Here is a 26,544-nt window from a genome sequence, read left to right as displayed (position 1 = left end):
CCATATTAGGGGATATTTTGAACTACATGTGCATAATAGGAATGCCCATATAAGGGGATACTTGGAACTACACGTGCATAATAGGAATGCCCATATTAGGGGATATTTGGAACTACATGTGCATAATAGGAATGCCCATATAAGGGGATATTTGGAACTACATGTGTATATTTCTAGTGGTAAACAGCAAATATTTGTACATACTTGGTAATAGAAATCGTGATTGCTGAGATTCTTATTTGAGTGACTAGTGACAGCAATACTTTTCAGCTGACTAAAAAAAGATATTCACTGAAGATGTGATAGCATTCTTTTCAATTCTATTCAGTCGAAAATATGCTGCAATGAGGATACTGCCAAGTAAGTGCATAGATACCAAACACAAAGATATGCATGAATCTGCATACAAATATTAATATAAGCATGAATTTGCATACAAATATTGATATATGCACATATTTGCATACAACCTTAATATATGCCCATATTTGCATACAAATAATAATATATGCCCATATTTGCATTTGGATACTAATATATGCCCATATTTGCATACAGATATTAATATATGCCCATATTTGCATATGGACACTAATATATGCACAAGTTTACATACAGATACTAATATATGCCCATATTTGCATATGGATACTAATATATGCACATACTTGTATACAGATACTAATATATGCCCATATTTGCATATAGATACTAATATATGCATAAGTTTGCATACAAACACTAATATATGCACATACTTGTGTACAAACACTAATATATGCCCATATTTGCATATGAATACTAATATATGCATATACTTGTGTACAAATACTAATATATGCCCATATTTGCATATGGCCACTAATATATGCACATACTTGTATACAGATACTAATATATGCCCATATTTGCATATGGATACTAATATATGCATAAGTTTGCATGCAAACACTAATATATACATATACTTGTGTACAAATACTAATATATGCCCACATTTGCATATGAATACTAATATATGCACATACTTGTATACAGATACTAATATATGCCCATATTTGCATACGAATACTAATATATATTCATAAGTTTGCATAAAAACACTAATATATGCACATACTTGTGTACAAATACTAATATATGCCCATATTTGCATATGAATATTAATATATGCATATACTTGTGTACAAATACTAATATATGCCCATATTTGCATATAGACACTAATATATGCATACTTGTATACAGATACTAATATATGCCCATATTTGCATATGGATACTAATATATGCATAAGTTTGCATACAAACACTAATATATACATATACTTGTGTACAAATACTAATATATGCCCATATTTGCATATGAATACTAATATATGCACATACTTGTATACAGATACTAATATATGCCCATATTTGCATATGGATACTAATATATGCATAAGTTTGCATACAAACACTAATATATACATATACTTGTGCACAAATACTAATATATGCCTATATTTGCATATGAATACTAATATATGCACATACTTGTATACAGATACTAATATATGCCCATATTTGCATATGGATACTAATATATGCATAAGATTGCATACAAACACTATTATATGCATATACTTGCGCACAAATACTAATATATGAACAAGTATACATACAGACACTGTATTATGCACATGTTCTTCACAATATTCACATATATTTTACATTGTCAATGAATATTTCAAAACATCTGAGTCAAAGAACATAATAATTTTGCTACTACTAATTATTTTCTCCCACCACTTCAAGTCTGGTATCGTCCTATCATTTTTAAATATGTTCTATTTATCACATATAAATAAAGCTGAAAAACCAACAGTTGAAATCTCACTTACATACCAAGTAAATTTCAATAAAAAAATTCTCGAAATGATATGATTAGATGACTTACGTATTCTGAAAAATTAAATACATAACATTTTAAAATTTGGCATTTTCTTTTAAACAGTTTTACACCTATTCACTTAACTATATTGAAAACATCATAACTGATGTGTTAAGTGTAATATAAAAATCAGTTCTGCCAGTTAAAGTGTGATATGCAGCAGTATAATTAAAAGCAAATACAATTCTAAATACTTGTTATATTCTACATTATAACGTTGATGTCATACATCAACTTCTGCATACATTATGAGCAACATCTATATCCATAGAAAACGTATTTACACGAAAAATATTACTGTAACAAGAGTGAAAACAAAATGTTGGTAAATTTGAATCAAGTATGATAATAGAAAACATGAAAAATTCTTCATATGAAAGCACCTTACATCAAATAAAAAAACCAAATATGCATAATTCAGTAAAATGTCACACGAGCCTGAGAACCAATATGTCGATGTGTCCGGCACACAACAATAAACTCATTATCGGTTTTAGTTTAGAATTTCACTCAGTTTAGAATTTAGGAGCTTATTTAAATCAGTTTAACTAATAGCAGGAATGAATGGAATAATGGATGGAAAAACATTTGGTTATCGGTCGGTCGGACAGGCATTAAATGTTAGCGGGCGCATCTTTGGAAATCAGGTGAATACTGATCAAATATCACATGACTAATAGTTACATATCACCTGACAAATGTTTGGAAATCAGGTGACTACTGATCAAATATCACATGACCAATAGTTACATATCACTTGACAAACATTTGGAAATCAGGTGACTTATGATCCATGTAAAACGTTACATTAAAATATCCATTGCAGAAAAACAAATATATTTGATACATATATATTTCATAAAATAAATATTAATAAGAAAAATATAAATACATTTTTATAAATAAAAGTATGATATGCAGAGCAAACACGCATAACTGTATTACAATCAATCATTGCATAGACAAGACTGTTACATAATATTGCAATGGGAAATGCAAACATAATTGTACAAAAGTGACAAAAATGAGATCAGATCAGAATATAAGACCATCAAAATAAGAAAAATATCAAAATCATAATATAAACATATCAAAAATATAAGTTACAATTTTAGCTGAAAACCAGAAGTAAAACAATATTACTAAATTTGTAGTGGTGTAGTACCCCCTCACAGTTTGAAAACAGAATTAAATTAATATTACAGATTTTTTAGCAGTGTACTGCCCTCTCATGTCATTGCTTTGGAAACCTGCATCCATCTTTTTGCAAAACAATGATTTTATATTATTACCGGTATAATTGTTTGTTTGTCAAGACGTAGATAGAACTAATCTAAATAGATTGCATGATTGGATACAAGTCCATGTTATCAGCTCTGTTATTGAAGTGAATAAAACTCATAAAAGTGATAAATATCAATGATAAATAACAAACGGTAATGAACTTGATATGACCATTTTTCAATTTGTCTTTTTTAGACATACAGCAGAAAAAAAAACTATTTGCAGATACACAGCATATATATATAGACAAATTATTTACATTGCTTTTAGGGGGTAAAATTAACCCTTTGAGTTCCAATTTCTTTTTTCACTTAAATTTGAATAAATTTGTTCACATTACTGTAATTTTCACTGATTTCAATCTTAATTTTTGAACAAAGAAACAAAATGTGACATTATTTCTAGATTTTGATCAAAAAATGTGGAAAAATGCAGACTAAATAACACTATTTTGGATTGTAAGAATTTGTATGGTAAAACATCTCAACTCTTCAAGACTGAGAGTGTGTTTATCACCCAAAACATGTGAAAGAGATAGTAAGTATTCACTCATTAATATTAACGCATAATTTCACGAGTCCATCATCATTATTCAATGAGTGCATTGTCCAAACTTTTCACCATTTATAGTGAGTGCGCCCTCATTGTCCAAAGCAATATATGCAAAATTCACTACCATATATTTGCAATCACATTTGTTTTAAAACAGAAAATCTTTGACAGTCTTTATAACTTAGGAATGCTAATAATACTTTTCCTGTATGACACTGAAACTTTCTTTTCTCTAGCTATGTCATCCGGTGGATGGTAAATCTCTTGTTTTCTCCAATATCTGGCAATCAGCAAATAAACGGTACCACTGAACGAGCAGCAAACAAATCCAAGAAAACAACAGTAAAATGACCAAGAGAAATTGACCGTCTTCTCAAAACCATCAGGGAACTTGACAAGAGAAGTTGGTCTTTCATTTACAAAATATAGTTTACTTACAAGGTACAAACTCACTGTTAGAGTATCACAGATAGCTGAAAGAGAAAATAAAATAAAATATTACTATATAAAGCAGTTAAAGTATGCAGCCAGCCCTGCAAACAGATATGAAGTGATATATGAACAAGAAATATAAATTTAGATTAGCCACATACATGTGTGACATGATAGATGCAGTCAAACTAGTGTAAAGTGACTTCATTGATTTATAGACAGGTAGTCTTTATATGGAGGTTGGATCACCATGGGTCACCAGCTTGTATATTTGACATAGAATTTGTTCAGAATATACTGAGATGTTACTGAGGCAAAAACACATTTATTGCAGTTGATCAAAATAAAAAAAAAAATGACTTGGGGAAAGTGAAAATTGTTTTATAAACAGAATGACAATTATTATTTTGGTCTCTGAGAAAAAATATTGCTGAATGAGTGGTCACTATAGACAGGTGATCTTTATACACAGGTTGCTCATACATTATGCCTTGTTACTACCTAAAAGTGGTCACTATAGGCAGGTGATGGTCTTTATATACAGGTTGCTCGTACAATATGCTTTGGGACTGCCTAAAAGTGGTCACTATAGGCAGGTGGTCTTTATACACAGGTTGCTCATACATTATGCCTTGTTACCTATTCGTGGTCAATATAGGCAGGTGATGGTCTTCATACACAGGTTGCTCGTACAATATGCTTTGGGACTGCCCAAAATTGGTCACTATAAGCAAGTGGTCTTTATACACAAGTTACTCATACTTTATGCCTTGTTACTACCTAAAAGTGGTCACTATAGGCAGGTGGTCTTTATACACAGGTTGCTCATACATTATGCCTTGTTACTACCTAAAAGTGGTCACTATAGGTAGGTGGTCTTTATTATACACAGGTTGCTCATACATTATGCCTTGTTGCTACCTAAAAGTGGTCACTATAGGCAGGTGGTCTTTATACACAGGTTGCTCATACATTATGCCTTGTTACTACCTAAAAGTGGTCACTATAGGCAGGTGTTCTTTATACACAGGTTGCTCATACATTATGCCTTGTTACTACCTAAAAGTGGTCACTATAGGCAGGTGGTCTTTATACACAGGTTGCTCATACATTATGCCTTGTTACTACCTAAAAGTGGTCACTATAGGCAGGTGGTCTTTATACACAGGTTGCTCATACATTATGCCTTGTTACTATCTAAAAGTGGTCACTATAGGCAGGTGGTCCTTATACACAGGTTGCTCATACATTATGCCTTGTTACTATCTAAAAGTGGTCACTATAGGCAGGTGGTCTTTATACACAGGTTGCTCATACATTATGCCTTGTTACTACCTAAAAGTGGTCACTATAGGCAGGTGGTCTTTATACATAGGTTGCTCATACATTATGCCTTGTTACTATCTAAAAGTGGTCACTATAGGCAGGTGGTCCTTATACACAGGTTGCTCATACATTATGCCTTGTTACTATCTAAAAGTGGTCACTATAGGCAGGTGGTCTTTATACACAGGTTGCTCATACATTATGCCTTGTTACTACCTAAAAGTGGTCACTATAGGCAGGTGGTCTTATACACAGGTTGCTCATACATTATGCCTTGTTACTACCTAAAAGTGGTCACTATAAGCAGGTGGTCTTTATACACAAGTTGCTCATACATTATGCCTCGTTACTACCTACAAGTGGTCACTATAAGCAGGTGTTCACAGACACAGGTTTGACTGTATACGTAGCGTAATATAATGTGATATAATGTAATGTACCAACATGGACAAATAGTACAGCTATGACAGCTATGTACTAATTCTGGCATATTTGAATGTAATTTATCAACCTCAATTGATCAATATTACTTTATTTATACTTCCAGAAATACTGGGTTATCTGAGGTTCAAGTGCAATTCAACTCATTTGCATAAACAACATTTGCATACAAGATGAATTTGATAAATATTTAATCCCACGATATTTCCTTTTTGTCTGATGAAATCAGGCATGCATGACTACAGCCAGAGTTGCATCAATCCTTGCCTATGGCTTGGATTAATATAAAACTCTTAATCCCTTGTGTCTGCTGATGTTAAACTAAGAGAAAATATCATGGGATTATATATAAATATTAAACTAGTTTTATCTACAGATAATACAAAGTGCAATTCTACAGATTCTTCATAGTTGATGCAATGGCGTTTTCATTACAGAATATAAATACATTTTGTACTGTCTTTATTAAAATAGAGCAAAATATTTAAATTAAAATAATTTAAAACAAAAATAGACTGGTGAATCTTTTTTCTTTTTTTGCTCACCCTACAATTTTTTTTATAATATATAATATGTAAACTAATTTTTTCTCATTAACTTTAAATGTTGTATTAATCATATGAATAAATGAGGTCGGTGACCATTTATTAATTTTTTGCACAAGTCTTGATGTTATTGTGAAATTATTGATCCACTCTGTATATTCACTGACTATCTTTCTACTGTACATTGTGGTGTGATTATTCCATCAATATTATTTCATTTACCCGTATATGTGCTAACAAAGACCCTCTTACTCCTTATTATGCAAATATAAAGAAATCAATATTATAAGGTCAAATCTGATTCATTGATTGCAGACACTATTGACATTACAGTAATGCAATCTTTTGATGACAATTATGAAATGTAGGCAATGATTTGTTTAAATTTGAATCATTGATTGGTTACACTAAATGGAATAGCATATAATTAATTCATGCAGCATCTAATGACAATTATGAAATGAGCCATTGATTTGTTTAAATTTGAATCATTGATTGGTGACATAATGCTCATGCAAGCATGTAGTGAAAATCATGAAATGCAGTCATTGATTTTATATCGGACTCATTGATTGGTGACACTAAATGAAACATAATAGTAATTCATGCAGCATTTAGTAACAATTATAAAATGCAGTCATTGATTTGTTTAAATCGGGCTCATTGATTGGTGACACTAAATGACATAGCATAATATTAGCTCATGCAGCATGTACTGACAATCATAAAATGCAGTCATTGATTGCCAAAAAGACAAAGAAAATTGGGCACAAGGACTTTCATTGCCTACTGACTTTAAACAATTATTAAGTCTTGATAGACGTAAACATCCTAATAATAATGCTCACTACTATAAAATTGCACAGCTTATCCTAACTCACAAAATTAATCTCTTGCAAAAACAGAAAGGTTTACAGCAAATTATGACATTCAATTATGAATCATTAGGAAGTCTGGCTTATGATATGTGATCATTTCTTGTTTGTATTTTTTATATCTTTCATCATTAATACATTTTAAAATGTTTCTAAATTTTATTTTGACTAGATATTTAATTTGTCGGTATTTTTTTTTTAATAACACGTTATTTTCTTGTATCTATATTTGATCTTAAATTTCTATGAAAGACGACAGACAGGTAAATTAGCATTCAGCGCTTGCTCCTGATAACAGGTCTAGACAATTACTTTTCTGTCTGCATGAGAACAAAAATACAATTTCACAGCCTTGTATTTCTATTTCAGCTTTATTGAGATAAAGAAAATTCCTATATGTTACATTAAATATATTTTGCATATATTGCCGTAATATTATTTAATGTCAAAACTGATTTACAACATTAGACAAAAGTAATTTTAGACAAAAGTAAGCGGCAAAGGCAAACTGAATGTACAATTAGATGCCTATACAAAGAACCCCATTAAAATGTCAACAACAAATCCCTCTTCAGACAGGCTATATATTATTGTTACAATGTACCATATCATCTTGCAAATCAATATGACCAACAGGAAGCAATAATAACGCTCAATACTACACAATTCTTCTACTTTTTATATGAATAATACAAAGTCGTGTTACTTTGCATATTTGAATTCAGTTTTATCATCATTGTGAAAACTATAAAGTATTTTATTTTTAGTTGGGATTAATTTTCACTGAGATTTTCATGGTCAGTTTTGTATTAAGTTTATTTTCACTTGATATTTGATGACTTAAATGTAAAATATTGAAAAATAAAAACTATTTTCTCTGATTCATTTTTTGTCAGTGAAATTAGCAAAAATAAATTTCAAGTGAAAACAGTATGCAGAATTACTCATGTAAGAAAATATGAATTGAATTTTAGTATACTTAAATTTAGACCAAGTAATTGACGTCATTTTATGAATTCTGTATTTTTATCACCAGGCTTTGTACGGAAGATATAGCATTTATTGCCTGAGATGATATATGAAGCATAATAATAAGGGGCACAAATTTGAAAAAAAAAAAAATCTTGAGGCTTAGCTGATTTACCATTTTTAAGATATAGGCGTTTCATGTCTTTGCTCAATTTGTGAGGACACTCACCGTTGATGACAGATTGGTGTTTTAGAAAACACAAGCCATGCATGGCACAGTCCCTGTTAGTTATCAAATTTAAGATATATATGCGAGAAAGGCTTAATTTTTGATGATTTTTTAGCACAAAAATGGCTGCCATTTGGCCATTCTGAATCAGATAGTCAAACCAATATATCTATGTCATGATGTATAATGAATATCTAAAATTTGATCATGATCAGTCAAAGCATGGCAGAGATATGGCACTAGAACTGCATTCATTAAAACAAAATGGCCGCCAGTCGGCCATTTTAAATTGGATCTGAAAAATAAAATGATGAGCATCAAGGTCTCACAATGTCCAACGTATGTATCAAGTTTAAACAAATTGCATCCATAACTGGTTGATTTTGATGATTTTTAAGCACAAAAATGGCCGCTATTCGGCCATCGTGGAACAAATTGATGTGCATATGTATAATATTAAGTATGATGTATGTGTGAAGTTTGATTGTGATTGGTCAAGACATGTCTAAGATACAGGTCTGGACACATGCACGGACGCACAAAGGTCAAAAAATAAGTCCCTGTTTTCTGACTAAGCAACTCTATGATGATGGTTGTGACTAAATTTGGAAAATGATATCACTTGGATAAGAGTTGTTACTTTGTGCACCTTATGCTGTTCTTAACTTTGACCCCTGAAATATTCAGATTTATGATCCTTTTATATTGTATGTATGTATCGTACAACTACCGGTAGTTGTCATTGTCTTTTGAAATACTGTAAAACCATTTATTTTCACTATTTTGAAAATATTCATAAGTTCACAAATTTGTCAAAGAAACAACAAGTTTTATTATTATTTTACATGTTTTAATTTAGCGGATTTTACTTTTCAGCAAAAATAGTGAAATTAAAACCCAGTGAATAATTAATACATTTACAGTATATAAAAGTCTTTTATTTCCCAAATGTCAATTTTTCTCAGCAGTCATAATTCTCAGGCATATTTGTTTAAAATTTAATATTTTATATTATATCAGAGTCATCGCTCCATGTCATGTTGAATTTGAGAAAACACAGTGAGATTGTGGCATTGTAATAGAGGAAATATGGTAGTTGAATATTGATGTGAATATTGTGCAGACAGGGTGACTAGATATACCAAGATATGTAGTAAATTGCACAAGAAGAGTAATCATAATCTATTAGTCAAACAGCTGTTACTAGCAGCTTCAGACAGAAAAGGAGTTCATCCAAACTCAGACAATTGAATCAATAAACTAACAACAGGGAATATTCTATTGGTCAGACATACATGAAATATTTATTAAATTTTGTAAATCTGAGAAGACAGACCTTGGTTCAGAATAAAAAAAAATAATCTTCATCTTTACTGCGTAGTAACAGATGTACCTCAGTACACAAAGTTTGAATCTTACACAGACATGATATCAAGATCCTACCTTATCAGATAATGCAAATGATATGGGTAGACAGAGATAACATTTATCAGATCAGAATGTCAAGATATTTTTAGTGATAGAATTACTCTTTTGTATTTCATGTACTGTATGTGTACTTAGTATGGGATATTTGGGATGACCCACCAACCTACCTATCCATGGATTTAATTGCTATATGGGGAAATAAAGACTGACATTTTCAACTCACCGGCAAATAGAAACATGAGTCCGCAATCGGTAAAAAGTGATGATTTGATCTGCCATGCAGCTTGTACTCCTGATAAAGCACCAAATACTTGTAATATCAAACACAGACATGCACATGTTGCTGCTGCCAGCGCTGTATCTGTGATAAAAATACAACAAACTATGGTGATGACCACTGTTACAAATTTTACATATATTGTGAATATGACACACAGTGCTCTTTAGATAAGGAGAACACCATATGCACTGATCTTATATGGATTTAACCTTTTCACCACCAGTTCCCTCTTTTCATAACAAAATAGTACCGTTTATAGTCTGCACTAAATCAGAAACTGGGACAAAAATAGTCAAATTGTTGAGTAAAATCTGAAAATTTATTCAAATTTTGTCTATTGGCTCTAAAATTAGGGTTCATTTCAAGAAATATTGAAAAATATATAAAACAAGCAGCCTGTGGGCTGAGATAGCTCCGCTGTTAGCAATGCACATTACAATTAAAGAACTGAAGATATCATTAGAAAATGAGTAATATGTACAGTATCAAAGCAATCGGACTTGCTGTTTTCAACAAGAATTCGAAAATATCACTTTTTACCAAAAATGATAAAAATCTGAGAGAGGTCCACATGTAGTACCTATATATGTAATATCAAAGCAATTGGACTAGCAGTTTTTAGCATGAAGTCGAAAATATCACTTTTTTACCAAAATTAGAGATTATTTATACTTATTTTGTGGAAAAACATAGAGATTTTACTAAATTACAAATTCCATAGTCATAGTAAGATTACTATAACTAGCGTATATGCAGGAACTACACTCAACAGAGGGAAAATTTCTATAAGGGTCAGTGTATGATTTTCTGTCGTGTCACTCTGTGTACCAGGGTATGATCGAGCATGACTAGTTACGAGCGTAAGCACTGACGTCAAGTAAGCAAGGGAAATAGAACAAAAATCGAGAACGTGATGAACCAATCAGAATACTAGAACCATTACTTGGGCAGGAACCAGCCAATAGATCATGTGATCTACATGACTAGATACTACTTTCCCGGAAGTCGAAGATATAGCAATTCGCATACTGTTTTGGGGTGTAATGTAAACTTACATGCATGATATTGTACTGCAGGGTGTACCAATCAACGTCACAAGATAAAATTCCCTTCCATCGACTATCAGCTAACTGTCATGTTTTTAATCTCTGACATGAAAAATGTCTGCACCCCAGTCTTGCTACTTCCGGGAAAGTACTGTAGTCTTATAGAGGACAGTTAATCGCATGACCTACTTGACTATAGAGGGCAGTCTTTGGATCATGTGACCTATACTTACAATATACCACTTGGTCATAACCAGTCTCACCAGCTACAGTAAAATTATTATTACGACAGATAAAGTGGATCGAATCTGCAAAAAAACAACAAAAGAAAACATATATAAGCATTGTAAGTAAAATGACTGTCAAGAAGAACAACCCTGATGAAATGTTCTACTGTAGAATACTTTATTTTCGCTTGGAATTTATTTTCACTATTTTCGCTGGAGGGATGATTCCGTGAAAATAAAATCCAGCGAATATACTTTTTTTCCTATATTTCGCATTAAACTCATCAAAAATCAGTGAAAATGAATTCCATACAAAACGCCCAAAACGGCTTTTCAGCGAAAATTAATTCCAGCGAAAATAAAGTATTCCACAGTATTACTGATAACATAACACATTGTGTGGCAAAATCCCATCATAAAAATATCAAAACAAGCATTTTCTTTGATTCCTTTATTTTGTGAACCAAGGTTAACCAGGATAAGATGGTTATCAAAGTTGTTAATTTCAGATAAATATATAATCCATATATTCTGTTTAGATCTGTAATAAGATTTGATTTCAAGAATGTTTGCAAATGCTTTCATACTAAAATGTTATCAGAAACAAAATCTGACTGTGAAAGTGTTAATCGCAGAAATGGTTAAAAGGTAAGCAATATCTTATCATATAATACTGTGTGTACATAAACAGTGTGAAATTAAGGTTGAATCACTCCTGGCAAATTAAGACAGCTTGCAATTGCTACATGTACCGTAGTAAAATCTATTTACACATCATAGTCCTGGGTAATCTCTTATTACATTTAATAGCATGAAATACGAATAACCCTCAAAACTGCATTACATGATTTTTCTGACAAAATCAAAATTTTTATGTATTTTTTTTATAATTACTCTGTAAATGAATATAATTCCTTACTGGCTTCAAGACTTAATTAAAATTTATGGAAAAAAATTAGCCATGTAAACATTGCGGTATATTACGTTTTAAGGATATTGGGAGGGATATCATGGTGATCAATAAATCAACTGGCTCTGTTGCCTTTGCTTTCAAATTCTTAGCATATATTGCAGTCAACAGAATAAGCGGATTTTCAACTCAGTGTGTAAGTACGATTTTTTCATTAGGACACATAAGTACATTATAACAAAGAAGCTCACAGCGTTCTACAGTGTCAGAGAGCAGACCGTGATTCCATTATCATCAGATATATTATAAGAAATTAGGTGATGTTTCTTTTTTCTTTGATGTTAAAGTACATTGATAGAGACAGACATGTGTATGCAATTCTATGCAATAATCTATTTTAAAACCATGTAATAAAGCTGCAATGTATTACACATATCATGATAATTGGTCATGTATTATTAAATCCTTTTACCGATAGTTTCCAATTATTATCACCAGACTTTCTCACCCAAATGTTTTTTTCTTATATTCTTCAATAATTCTGGAAATGAACACTAATTTTGGAGCCAACAGATAAAATTTGAGTAAATTTTTAGTTTTTACTCCAAAAATTTGGCTAATTTTGTCCCAATCTTCTGAAGAAAAGTGCAGAATATAAATGGGATTATTTTGTGAATTTTTAAAGAAAATAAGGAACTGGTGGTGAAAAGGTTAACTCTGGAAATCATACTTCTTCTTCAATTTGTTTTCCATAAATCCATTCATGTATGTTATTTTCTTTTTTTCTTTTAAATTCCATGAACATTGACTTTTCTTTTCATAAAATTCAGACAAATATCTTAAGAAAAAAAGAACTGTAACCACAAATATTATTTTTAGGACCCAAAGATATCACCTTCTGCCAGCAAAGATGGGACTTGTTGAAAATTACAGGAATGTGTGTGCAGCAACATTTCAGAGTAAAGTGAATCTCAGTGTCAAATGGGAAAGGTTAGACATAATTTAATTGCTATAGAAGAGCGGAATCTAACTCAAGATGACATTCCAAAATTTGTAAACAATGTTTCTCTATAAGTGTTCATTTTGTTACTGCTCACAAAATAACTTGTTTTGATGGCTGCACACTGTCGACAGACTGACATGCACATCTGGGGAATTCACACAAAAAAATGGTGATGAAATAAAGACAACCATCAATCATGGCAACACTAAAAAATTAATTGTAAACAATCGCTGATTATGAATGAGGTATTTTTGACATTAAATACAATATTTTTACTCAAGCACAAGTGATCCCAAATTTCGCAAAAATTAAATACATAAGAGGTCATTTTGTTATTTGATACTTTCAAATTCCAGACAGTTCACACTTTCCCTACCTGCAATTATTAAATATACATATGACCATTTCTATTTATGGACAACACACATAGTCAAATATGCAAATTAGATAAATATTAACCAGACTAGGGGGTTCTAGTGTTATGAATATTACAGGGCTGCTTAGCATACAACTTGCTTAGAATACTAATGATAGTTAATGATAATCATGAATATTTTATTTAACCCGACTATTAAAGATAACAATAATGATGCGATCACAATATGAAAGGATGACATGTAAACATGATTTGATACTAAGACCAAAATTCCGAGAATAAGCCCATTAGTTTTAGGATGGGTGTGAAATGTCATTTGTATACCTTGTGATATTATACAATGCATATGTTTGAATGACAAATTATATATAAACGACATACTGTACAAATATTCACTATTGCTGTAAGTATAGTCACATTGTATAACTTACTACGTTGTCGGATTTGCACTGTTTCACTGAGAGCGATCATACATGGTCGTGTACGAACCAGTGAGTGGCCGTGTTAGAAAAAACTGTATTTCAGCTCAGTTAAACCGAGTCATTTGATGGGGCATGCCAATGTGCTGGAGTCATCAATTGGGGTTTCTGTAACAATTACTCACTGCCAGTGTGACATACAACTCACTGCCAGAGTGACATATGACTCACTGCCAGAGTGACATATGACTCACTGCCAGAGTGACATATGACTCAATGCCAGAGTGACATATGACTCAATGCCAGAGTGACATATGACTCAATGCCAAGGTGACATATGACTCACTGCCAGGGTGACATATGACTCAATGCCAGGGTGACATATGACTCAATGCCAGGGTGACATATGACTCACTGTCAGGGTGACATATGACTCACTGTCAGGGTGACATATAACTCACTGCCAGGGTGACATATGACTCAATGCCAAGGTGACATATGACTCACTGTCAGGGTGACATATGACTCACTGTCAGGGTGACATATGACTCACTGTCAGGGTGACATATAACTCACTGCCAGAGTGACATATGACTCAATGCCAGAGTGACATATGACTCAATGCCAGGGTGACATATAATTCACTGCCAGGGTGACATATAATTCACTGCCAGGGTGACATACAACTCACTGCCAGAGTGACATATGACTCAATGCCAGGGTGACATAAGACTCACTGCCAGAGTGACATATGACTCACTGCCAGAGTGACATATGACTCACTGCCAGAGTGACATATGACTCACTGCCAGGGTGACATATGACTCACTGCCAGGGTGACATATGACTCACTGCCAGGGTGACATATGACTCAATGCCAGGGTGACATATGACTCAATGCCAGGGTGACATATGACTCAATGCCAGGGTGACATATGACTCAATGCCAGGGTGACATATGACTCAATGCCAGGGTGACATATGAATCACTGCCAGAGTGACATATGAATCACTGCCAGAGTGACATATGAATCACTGCCAGAGTGACATATGACTCACTGCCAGAGTGACATATGACTCACTGCCAGAGTGACATATGACTCACTGCCAGGGTGACATATGACTCAATGCCAGGGTGACATATGACTCAATGCCAGGGTGACATATGACTCAATGCCAGGGTGACATATGACTCAATGCCAGGGTGACATATGACTCAATGCCAGGGTGACATATGAATCACTGCCAGAGTGACATATGAATCACTGCCAGAGTGACATATGAATCACTGCCAGAGTGACATATGACTCACTGCCAGAGTGACGTACAACTCACTGCCAGAGTGACATACAACTCACTGCCAGAGTGACATATGACTCACTGCCAGAGTGACATACAACTCACTGCCAGAGTGACATATGACTCATTGCCAGGGTGACATACGACTCACTGCCAGAGTGACATATGACTCATTGCCAGGGTGACATATGACTCACTGCCAGAGTGACATATGACTCACTGCCAGAGTGACATATGACTCACTGCCAGGGTGACATATAACTCAATGCCAGGGTGACATATAACTCACTGCCAGAGTGACATATAACTCATTGCCAGGGTGACATATGACTCAATGCCAAGGTGACATATGACTCACTGCCAGAGTGACATATGACTCACTGCCAGGGTGACATATAATTCACTGCCAGGGTGACATACAACTCACTGCCAGAGTGACATATGACTCACTGCCAGAGTGACATATGACTCACTGCCAGAGTGACATACAACTCACTGCCAGAGTGACATACAACTCACTGCCAGAGTGACATATGACTCACTGCCAGAGTGACATACAACTCACTGCCAGAGTGACATATGACTCATTGCCAGGGTGACATACGACTCACTGCCAGAGTGACATATGACTCATTGCCAGTGTGACATATGACTCACTGCCAGAGTGACATATGACTCACTGCCAGGGTGACATATAACTCAATGCCAGGGTGACATATAACTCACTGCCAGAGTGACATATAACTCATTGCCAGGGTGACATATGACTCAATGCCAAGGTGACATATGACTCACTGCCAGAGTGACATATGACTCACTGCCAGGGTGACATATAATTCACTGCCAGGGTGACATACAACTCACTGCCAGAGTGACATATGACTCATTGCCAGGGTGACATATGACTCACTGCCAGGGTGACATATGACTCACTGCCAGGGTGACATATGACTCACTGCCAGGGTGACATATAACTCACTGCCAGAGTGACATATGACTCACTGCCAGAGTGACATATGACTCACTGCCAGGGTGACATATGACTCACTGTCAGGGTGACATATGACTCACTGTCAGGGTGACATATAACTCACTGTCAGGGTGACATATAACTCACTGTCAGGGTGACATATAACTCACTGCCAGGGTGACATATAACTCGCTGCCAGGGTGACATATAACTCGCTGTCAGGGTGACATATAACTCGCTGTCAGAGTGACATATGACTCACTGCCAGGGTGACATATAACTCACTGTCAGGGTGACATATAACTCACTGCCAGGGTGACATATAACTCACTGCCAGGGTGACATATAACTCACTGCCAGAGTGACATATAACTCACTGCCAGGGTGACATATGACTCACTGCCAGGGTGACATATAACTCACTGCCAGGGTGACATATAACTCACTGCCAGGGTGACATATAACTCACTGCCAGGGTGACATATAACTCACTGCCAGGGTGACATATAACTCACTGTCAGGGTGACATATAACTCACTGTCAGGGTGACATATAACTCACTGCCAGGGGGACATATAACTCACTGTCAGGGTGACATATAACTCACTGTCAGGGTGACATATAACTCACTGCTAGAGTGACATATGACTCACTGCCAGAGTGACATATGACTCACTGCCAGAGTGACATATGACTCACTGCCAGAGTGACATATGACTCACTGCCAGAGTGACATACAACTCACTGCCAGAGTGACATATGACTCACTGCCAGAGTGACATATGACTCAATGCCAGAGTGACATATGACTTACTGCCAGGGTGACATATAACTCATTGCCAGGGTGACATATGACTCATTGCCCCGGTGACATGACTCAATGCCAGTGTGACATATGAATCACTGCCAGAGTGACATATGACTCAATGCCAGTGTGTCAGGAAACGTATGACTCAGTGCCATAACTCACCCAACATAATTATAGACAAATGATCAACAGAGGAAGAAATACAGTTTTAGCCTCAGTTGACAATGAGCTCTTCGGGTCTCTGTTGATGTGAACATTTGTACTATTATACCGAATAAATCTTAAAACGGAAATTGTGGCACTTAATGGCAATCTTCCAGGTCATCCTCGTAGAGCTGAAGGCATATGAACACAAATATACAAGTTGAAAGAGTTCAAGAACAGTGATTGAATTCTACTGCTATTTTACTTTGAAATTCATGGTTGTATTGATAAACCTAATTTCAACAGCTTCAGCCTGACGAAAAATTGATTTTTACAAACACACCCGGCACCATCCTGTGCGCAGCTATACACTACATTGCATTCCGGTTAGCAATATAACAATGAAACGAGCTTCACACGGAGCTGCACACTGCTTGAGTATAGGTTATGCCAACACCATTCTCTTTTAACAAATATACTGTACATAATATGTGATATACAGTCAAAACCTGCAAAATACATAACAAAATCCTAGTTTTCACTCCAATAAGATAGTCATATAGTGAACGCAGATCCTGGCAACCTAATCCGTTCATGAATATTGTTGTGTATCATGTTCACTTGACAAGTTATTGGCGTAAATGTAATAAATATAGGAGAAAGGTAGCCAGATGGAGGTAGACATACGAATATGTCTACCTGTAATGCACAAATCTGATTGGCTGTCATGGTTATGGTTATAATAATAGATAATATTGTACACAATATATAAAAGTAACACAAACAAATGTCAAAGAAATCAAGTCTTAAATATTGATCTAACCAGGCGACTAGGCAGCACAAGGTACATTTTGTAAATGCATTGATGGATAGTGTATTCCCAGGGTGCAGTCATGTACATCTACAAAATTCCCTCATCTAATTGTCCTCCAAATATTCCACTTGCTAGGTTTAAAGGAATATTAAATTTATTTCCAACGTATGTTTCTGTTCAATGGATAATAAATATTGTACCTTTGAAGAGATGCTTACGCTTAATATCCTCACAAAACAAAATGTTCCTGAAAATTGCTATTTGCAATTTGACAGCAACTGTAATTATGGCGCAGGATTAGTCAGGCATTCAGTCATTACAGCTGCCTTCAGATGGGTATTAATAAATATTCTCATGAATAATACAGTAGTTTGGTTAATTTACTTCTAGTAATGAGATCCATTGTCATCAAGACTAAAAATAACTCCCAGCTTTCCCATATTTAACGACCCCTATGAATTGTTAATAATTTTAAACATCAAACTAGGGAAACCTAGATGATTTTAAACATCAAACTAGGGAAGCCTAGTTGACAATTTTATCTTAACCATTCTGATATTTATAATACATGTGATATATCAAGTATTTATCACATGCATAACATGCGCATATCCGCAGTGTGATATAATGCAGGACTGATCAAAAATGCATATCACATAGTTTGACGTCATATACTGCAGAACTTTTTTTTTTATTGTACATGCACTGACTGAAGATTGTGGTGACAATTCTGGGTTTATATATGGCCTGATAACACAAGATTGTGGTGACAATTCTGGGTGTATATATGGCCTGATAACACAAGATTGTGGTGACAATTCTGGGTGTATATATATGGCCTGATAACACAAGATTGTGGTGACAATTCTGGGTTTATATATGGCCTGATAACACAAGATTGTGGTGACAATTCTGGGTTTATATATGGCCTGATAACACAAGATTGTGGTGACAATTCTGGGTTTATATATGGCCTGATAACACAAGATTGTGGTGACAATTCTGGGTGTATATATGGCCTGATAACACAAGATTGTGGTGACAATTCTGGGTGTATATATGGCCTGATAACACAAGATTGTGGTGACAATTCTGGGTTTATATATGGCCTGATAACACAAGATTGTGGTGACAATTCTGGGTCTATATATGGCCTGATAACACAAGATTGTGGTGACAATTCTGGGTGTATATATGGCCTGATAACACAAGATTGTGGTGACAATCCTGGGTTTATATATGGCCTGATAACACAAGATTGTGGTGACAATTCTGGGTGTATATATGGCCTGATACCACAAGATTGTGGTAACAATTCTGGGTTTATATATGGCCTGATACCACAAGATTGTGGTGACAATTCTGGGTGTATATATGGCCTGATAACACAAGATTGTGGTGACAATTCTGGGTGTATATATGGCCTGATAACACAAGATTGTGGTGACAATTCTGGGTTTATATATGGCCTGATAACACAAGATTGTGGTGACAATTCTGGGTGTATATATGGCCTGATAACACAAGATTGTGGTGACAATTCTGGGTGTATATATGGCCTGATAACACAAGATTGTGGTGACAATTCGGGGTTTATATATGGCCTGATAACACAAGATTGTGGTGACAATTCTGGGTGTATATATGGCCTGATACCACAAGATTGTGGTAACAATTCTGGGTTTATATATGGCCTGATACCACAAGATTGTGGTGACAATTCTGGGTGTATATATGGCCCGATAACACAAGATTGTGGTGACAATTCTGGGTGTATATATGGCCTGATAACACAAGATTGTGGTGACAATTCTGGGTTTATATATGGCCTGATAACACAAGATTGTGGTGACAATTCTGGGTGTATATATGGCCTGATAACACAAGATTGTGGTGACAATTCTGGGTGTATATATGGCCTGATAACACAAGATTGTGGTGACAATTCTGGGTGTATATATGGCCTGATACCACAAGATTGTGGTAACAATTCTGGGTTTATATATGGCCTGATAACACAAGATTGTGGTGACAATTCTGGGTTTATATATGGCCTGATAACACAAGATTGTGGTGACAATTCTGGGTTTATATATGGCCTGATAACACAAGATTGTGGTGACAATTCTGGGTTTATATATGGCCTGATAACACAAGATTGTGGTGACAATTCTGGGTTTATATATGGCCTGATAACACAAGATTGTGGTGACAATTCTGGGTGTATATATGGCCTGATAACACAAGATTGTGGTGACAATTCTGGGTTTATATATGGCCTGATAACACAAGATTGTGGTGACAATTCTGGGTTTATATATGGCCTGATACCACAAGATTGTGGTAACAATTCTGGGTTTATATATGGCCTGATAACACAAGATTGTGGTAACAATTCTGGGTGTATATATGGCCTGATAACACAAGATTGTGGTGACAATTCTGGGTGTATATATGGCCTGATACCACAAGATTGTGGTAACAATTCTGGGTTTATATATGGCCTGATAACACAAGATTGTGGTGACAATCCTGGGTTTATATAAGGCCTGATAACACAAGATTGTGGTGACAATTCTGGGTGTATATATGGCCTGATAACACAAGATTGTGGTGACAATTCTGGGTGTATATATGGCCTGATAACACAAGATTGTGGTGACAATTCTGGGTGTATATATGGCCTGATACCACAAGATTGTGGTAACAATTCTGGGTTTATATATGGCCTGATAACACAAGATTGTGGTGACAATCCTGGGTTTATATAAGGCCTGATAACACAAGATTGTGGTGACAATTCTGGGTTTATATATGGCCTGATAACACAAGATTGTGGTGACAATCCTGGGTTTATATAAGGCCTGATAACACAAGATTGTGGTGACAATCCTGGGTTTATATATGGCCTGATAACACAAGATTGTGGTGACAATTCTGGGTTTATATATGGCCTGATAACACAAGATTGTGGTAACAATTCTGGGTGTATATATGGCCTGATAACACAAGATTGTGGTGACAATTCTGGGTTTATATAAGGCCTGATAACACAAGATTGTGGTGACAATTCTGGGTTTATATATGGCCTGATAACACAAGATTGTGGTTACATTTCTGGGTTTATATATGGCCTGATAACACAAGATTGTTGTGACAATTCAGGGTTTATATATGATGTATAATGAATATTAAAAATTTGAACATAATCAGTCAAAACAAGTCAGACACATGGGTCTGGAAAGCCATTCATTAAAACAAAATGGCCGCCAGATAGCCAGATTTTGAATCTGATCTCAAAAATAAATGATGTTCATCAGAAACCTGTAATGTCTAATATATGTACGAAGTTTGAACAAAATCCATCTGTAAGCAGCCGAGAAACGCCATTTGGCCATCTTGAATCAGATCGTGAAACAAATTGACATGCATATGTATAATATCATGTATGATGTATGTGTGAAGTTTGATTGTGATTGATCCAGGCATTTTTTAAGATACAGGTACGGACACGCACGGACACACGGAGGTCAAAACATTAGTCCCCGTTTTCGGACTGCGTCCGAACGGGGACTAAAAATTCAAGTTCAAAATCAAATCATTTGATTTTTGTCGCAGACATTCGGTCCATGCTTTCCTCGCAATACGCGAGATCTCGCAGTAAACGGGAAAATCACCTAATCGTGGGACTTCAAAATGGAATCATGGAAACTTCTTCATCGCATATCACATTAGCTGCATACACTGTAAAACCACTTTTATTTTGCAACAGACAATTTGAGGGGAATTTTGCAAGTCAATGAAAATTGTTCTTGTGTCCTAGGAGTGTCAGCGACTTCCAAGAAATATTGTTTCTTTAATGCAATAAATTATAAAATCTAAAAATGATACCCTACTGGTTAGTTTAGGCAACTGTGCGATAACACCCTGAGGTAATCCCAACATTGTTATAAGGGTGCTGTTTCAATAAAACAAATACAGTATTTAATTTGACTATGTGTAAACCTATGCCTGGTAAAGGGGTCAAAAATTGGATTTGGGGCATGATAGAAGACCAAAAAAAAAATAGTAAAAGAAATGTTGCTTGTCATGTTGACATACTGACAGGTAGCTGGGTAATACACCACCTGGCAAAGGTCAAACTTTATAATAACTATCGTTTTAACTGTTGAAAAATAGTTAACGATTAATGTACATGCACAGGGTAGTTTTATGAGGCACAACTAACAGGATTCAGGTTAATGAGGTGAATCAGGTAGACATGAATTAAACACAGTGGACACCAATCAAATGTATTACAGTATGTTTGCGAAGGTCAGGAAAAGGTGATTTTCGGCTCATCGTCAGATCTTGCGTAATGTGTGAAATGTGTGTGTGCTTGCCAAAATCGAATGATTGATTTTGAACTTGACTTAATCTTTTAGAGGTGACATGATGTAGAGATATCCTTACTTCATCCAAATTGACCATCATCAAATGAGTACAACACATTAGGTATAAATAATAAATTCCACACTATGCTTTGATGCCACTAAAATGCATTTATTTGTCACGTTGTCATGTCATGTTGATTTCACGCATAAAAAGAGAACAAAAAATGGTCTATTTAAATGTCATTCTGGATTCCTGAGAGCAAAATAAAAGCATTTTGTGATAACATGAGAAAATGATCACATGATTTAAATTTTTATTATAGGAATAACTACAGATAAATGTACAAACTATATAGTACAGTATTATAAATGTAAAATATGAAAATATCATCGTTTTCGTTTATCAAAGGCACAATAAATTACATCCATTTTTCAATAATTTACACAGACATTAAACAAAATTTTACAACTTGTCTCCTAGATATTATATTATAACCATGGAAACACATTAATTTATCTATATTTTGCCTGACCATTTGAATTGCACTCATAACAGTGCTTTTTTGTTATTTGGTGTATTACAGTGTCCTATAAGAATTTGAAGATATATATATTGGTGAGAATGAATACTAACAGAATTAGATGTATAGTTTAATTTGTCTTCTGGGCATTCTACTTCATGTTCTAGCTAACTGTTTACTGCAAACACTATAAATAATTTATTTACAACTGTTTAATAATAACACAGTTTACTGTCTCCTTGAAAAGCAAATTCCCAATAACAAATACCAAACAGTAAATTGATAAATTCTCTCTTCTGGAATTTATTGACATCTGACTGACTAAATTTAACAAAATTGCCCTGAATCAATTGGTCAAAACAACCTCAAAGATCTGTCATAATCCGTCCATGTTAAAATACCAAGCATGCTTACAACCTGTACAAAGTATTACTTATTTCAATTATTTCAATTTCACAATAGTTCTATAAATATGCTATTCTAGTTTTTAACGATTGAATCATTTGTTGAAGGTGATATTGAGGCAGCTCAAATGAAAGATGTTTTGATGATTTCTACTTTAATTCTAATTTTGAAAAATGAGAATATATTGTTACTAACTATTTGTAATTCTGATCCATCAGAATATTGTACACTGATGTTGACATAGAGTAAAACAATTCATGTAAATTTAATCTAACACATTCTCATACAAATCAATAGCTATTTCATATTTAATCCAAAAAACACATGAAAATATGAAAGGAACAAATAAAAATCTACAGTCGTCACTACAAAAGAATTAATAACTTTTTCAAAAGATGATTCACACCGGAATGAATTTACGATCACTCAATTCACTGTTTGATGCCAAATCAACTTTTATCACTAGATTTTGCAAATTAAACCTGCTTTATTACTATTTTTTTAAAACTGTTGACCTGTATTGCCAATGAGAAATGTGACCAAAATTATAGAAAAACACAAAAATGTAGCTCAACAATTTGGAGGGAAAAAAATAGTGTTTAAACATGAGCCAATGATCGATACAAAAGAAACAAGTCATTAAGGTAATGACAATTATATAAAATCCATATTTTCTTTTATTGACGTTGTATGCTATAGATTAATAAACAGTACGTTTGTTGCATTCAAATGTTATCTCTTAATTTAATATTCCAGTGGCATGTAAATCCATGATAATCTTTTTTTTAGGGTTTATGAGACAATCAAAGTAATCTATTTTAGCTACATACACTGCACTTGTGTGAGAGTTTTAACAAAATGTACTTGAGTTGCACAAACATCAGTCTCAGCTATATCAGGGATTGACTTAAACCAGAGAATGTCCTGTCCTATCACCTAAACAGGTGATAATATGATACAACATTATGTTTTGAGCTTATCTTGTGTACTGCTTAATAGCTGCAATTCAGTTTATTTATACTCAACTTAGGGGGTCTTTCATTCTGAGATAGACATACACTGTAGGTTTATTTTGATGTTCAAGTATCACTCCAGGCGCTTTGATCTTATATTGTTCTGTCTGATCAAACCAATAAAGTATTTTTAAGCTGTTTAAATCAGGGATTTAAGGTAGCTTAAAAAAATTAACTGAACATCTACTGCATATATAGTTAACAAATAAATAAATAAATAATTGTAAATAAATTAGACCAAACATTTTGACATATATTGCAAAATTGAACACATATGCCTAAGTATAGGTTTTCCAATTCACCTTCTTGAAAATAAGTAAAAACCAATTTTCAATTTGGCTGTCAACAAGATTATCAGTTGCTAGGCAACAGGCTATGCTTCATCAGCGCACGTCTTAAAGTGAAGCAATTTAGCGCAGAGTTTTTGGCATTCAAATAATCCTCAGCGCAGATGATTACATCCATTGCGATCAAGAGCACACAATGTACAATCTCGTTATTGCATAGTCGTATTCAAAATACAAATGTGTATGTAGATGGGAGTATTTCACTTCAACTAAACAGTTTATATAGTACAACAAAGAAGAGAGGTACTGTCAACCATAAAATCTTCATCACCATTGATGGGTTTGATAAATGGTGGATATTTATAACACTGGATTTCAAGAAATTTTAGTCACTACGTCTTCACAACAATAGAACACTGGTGAGATAATCCCTAAATTTTGTGACAATTTTTCCATCAACAAATTCAACCAGTTTACAATATATGGTGCATAATGTGAAACATTTGAACATTTTTGATAAGTTCATATCAGGATAGATATATTTTCTAATAGTTTAATTCCTATATTAATTATTATAGTACAAGCAAATTTTAAGATCACTTGTAAACTAGCATTAATATTGAATGCATTTCAAAAAGTAGACGAGAGAATTATTCATAGAAATGATAGACAGTTATTCTAATTAAACACAGGTATCATGTACACCTAAATAAAAAAGTTGAATACATGAAAAGCTGTGAAAGTCACACTATAGAAATTGGATCACATTTTATTTTAAATATGTGCTCTATTTATGACTGAATAATGGGAATTATATTGCATCAAGAAGAGGGACGCTTCCAAGGCTACAATAAATAGAATATACTTTACAATAGACAAACAATGCGGTAATTCAATATGTATACAGTGTATACTGATGAGAAAATATAATCTCTCCAGAAAATTGCTACAGTTTATATTGTTACGAATTTATGCATTTATTGTTATGTTAAATTTTTAATTATTTTATAAGTTCTATTATTCTTCCAATCAACAGGAAATGGCAAATTTCCTTTAAAGATGATAATCAATTCCATTTTATTCTATGTTGTTCTATTCTATAATAGGCATATATGTCATTATTGATGGTGCAATTATATTGTGTATGGTGTCTTCTTGCATTACTTGCATCTCTTCTGTGATTTTTTTGGCTGGGCATATTTCGTTCAAACTTGGCAGGCAGGTCACACCTTCACTCTAGTTAGGTGGTTAAATCTGAAAAAAATTCCTGGACCACTGTTGCTATGGCAACAGACAAAAAAAAAACTGATTTTTGATCTACTACAAATCTTGGAGAAAAAACCTTGTACATATCTCATTCTACAAAGCTTGAGTGTGGGCCGAAAGTTACTATTTGTTTTTTTATATGATCCTTGTTTATTGTTTCAAAATTTGAAATCAAAGTTGGGGTAACTATTGGTTAAACTTGACATGCAGATCACATCTGAGAAAAATTAAGAAAATAAATTCTGTCCTACTGTTGCCATGACAACAATTGGAAACATTTTGATCGTAGCCTTGCCTTGTAAAAATTTTTGACTTAAAATTCTGGACTTATCTCATTCTAATTTGCTTGAGTGTGTGCCTAAAGTCT

General features: G+C 34.1%; 1 protein-coding gene across 1 annotated transcript in view; it reads right to left on the bottom strand.

Annotated features, from left to right (window-relative positions):
- Positions 1-3,830: 3,830 nt before the first annotated feature.
- LOC100366590 (transmembrane protein 114-like) overlaps positions 3,831-26,544 on the bottom strand; it is a 33,844-nt gene continuing 11,130 nt past the window's right edge. The window contains exons 2-4 of the mRNA XM_085502537.1: positions 11,576-11,650; positions 10,240-10,377; positions 3,831-4,244 (exon numbers count right to left, since the gene is read on the bottom strand). Of these exons, the coding sequence (XP_085358663.1) occupies positions 3,946-4,244; positions 10,240-10,377; positions 11,576-11,650 (512 nt within the window). The 3' untranslated portion in view covers positions 3,831-3,945. The remainder of the gene's footprint in view (positions 4,245-10,239; positions 10,378-11,575; positions 11,651-26,544) is intronic.

This window comes from Saccoglossus kowalevskii, chromosome 8 (assembly GCF_978046115.1).
Source record: "Saccoglossus kowalevskii chromosome 8, keSacKowa6.1, whole genome shotgun sequence".
Lineage (NCBI taxonomy): Eukaryota > Metazoa > Hemichordata > Enteropneusta > Harrimaniidae > Saccoglossus > Saccoglossus kowalevskii.
This window is presented reverse-complemented; position numbering and strand designations above follow the sequence as displayed.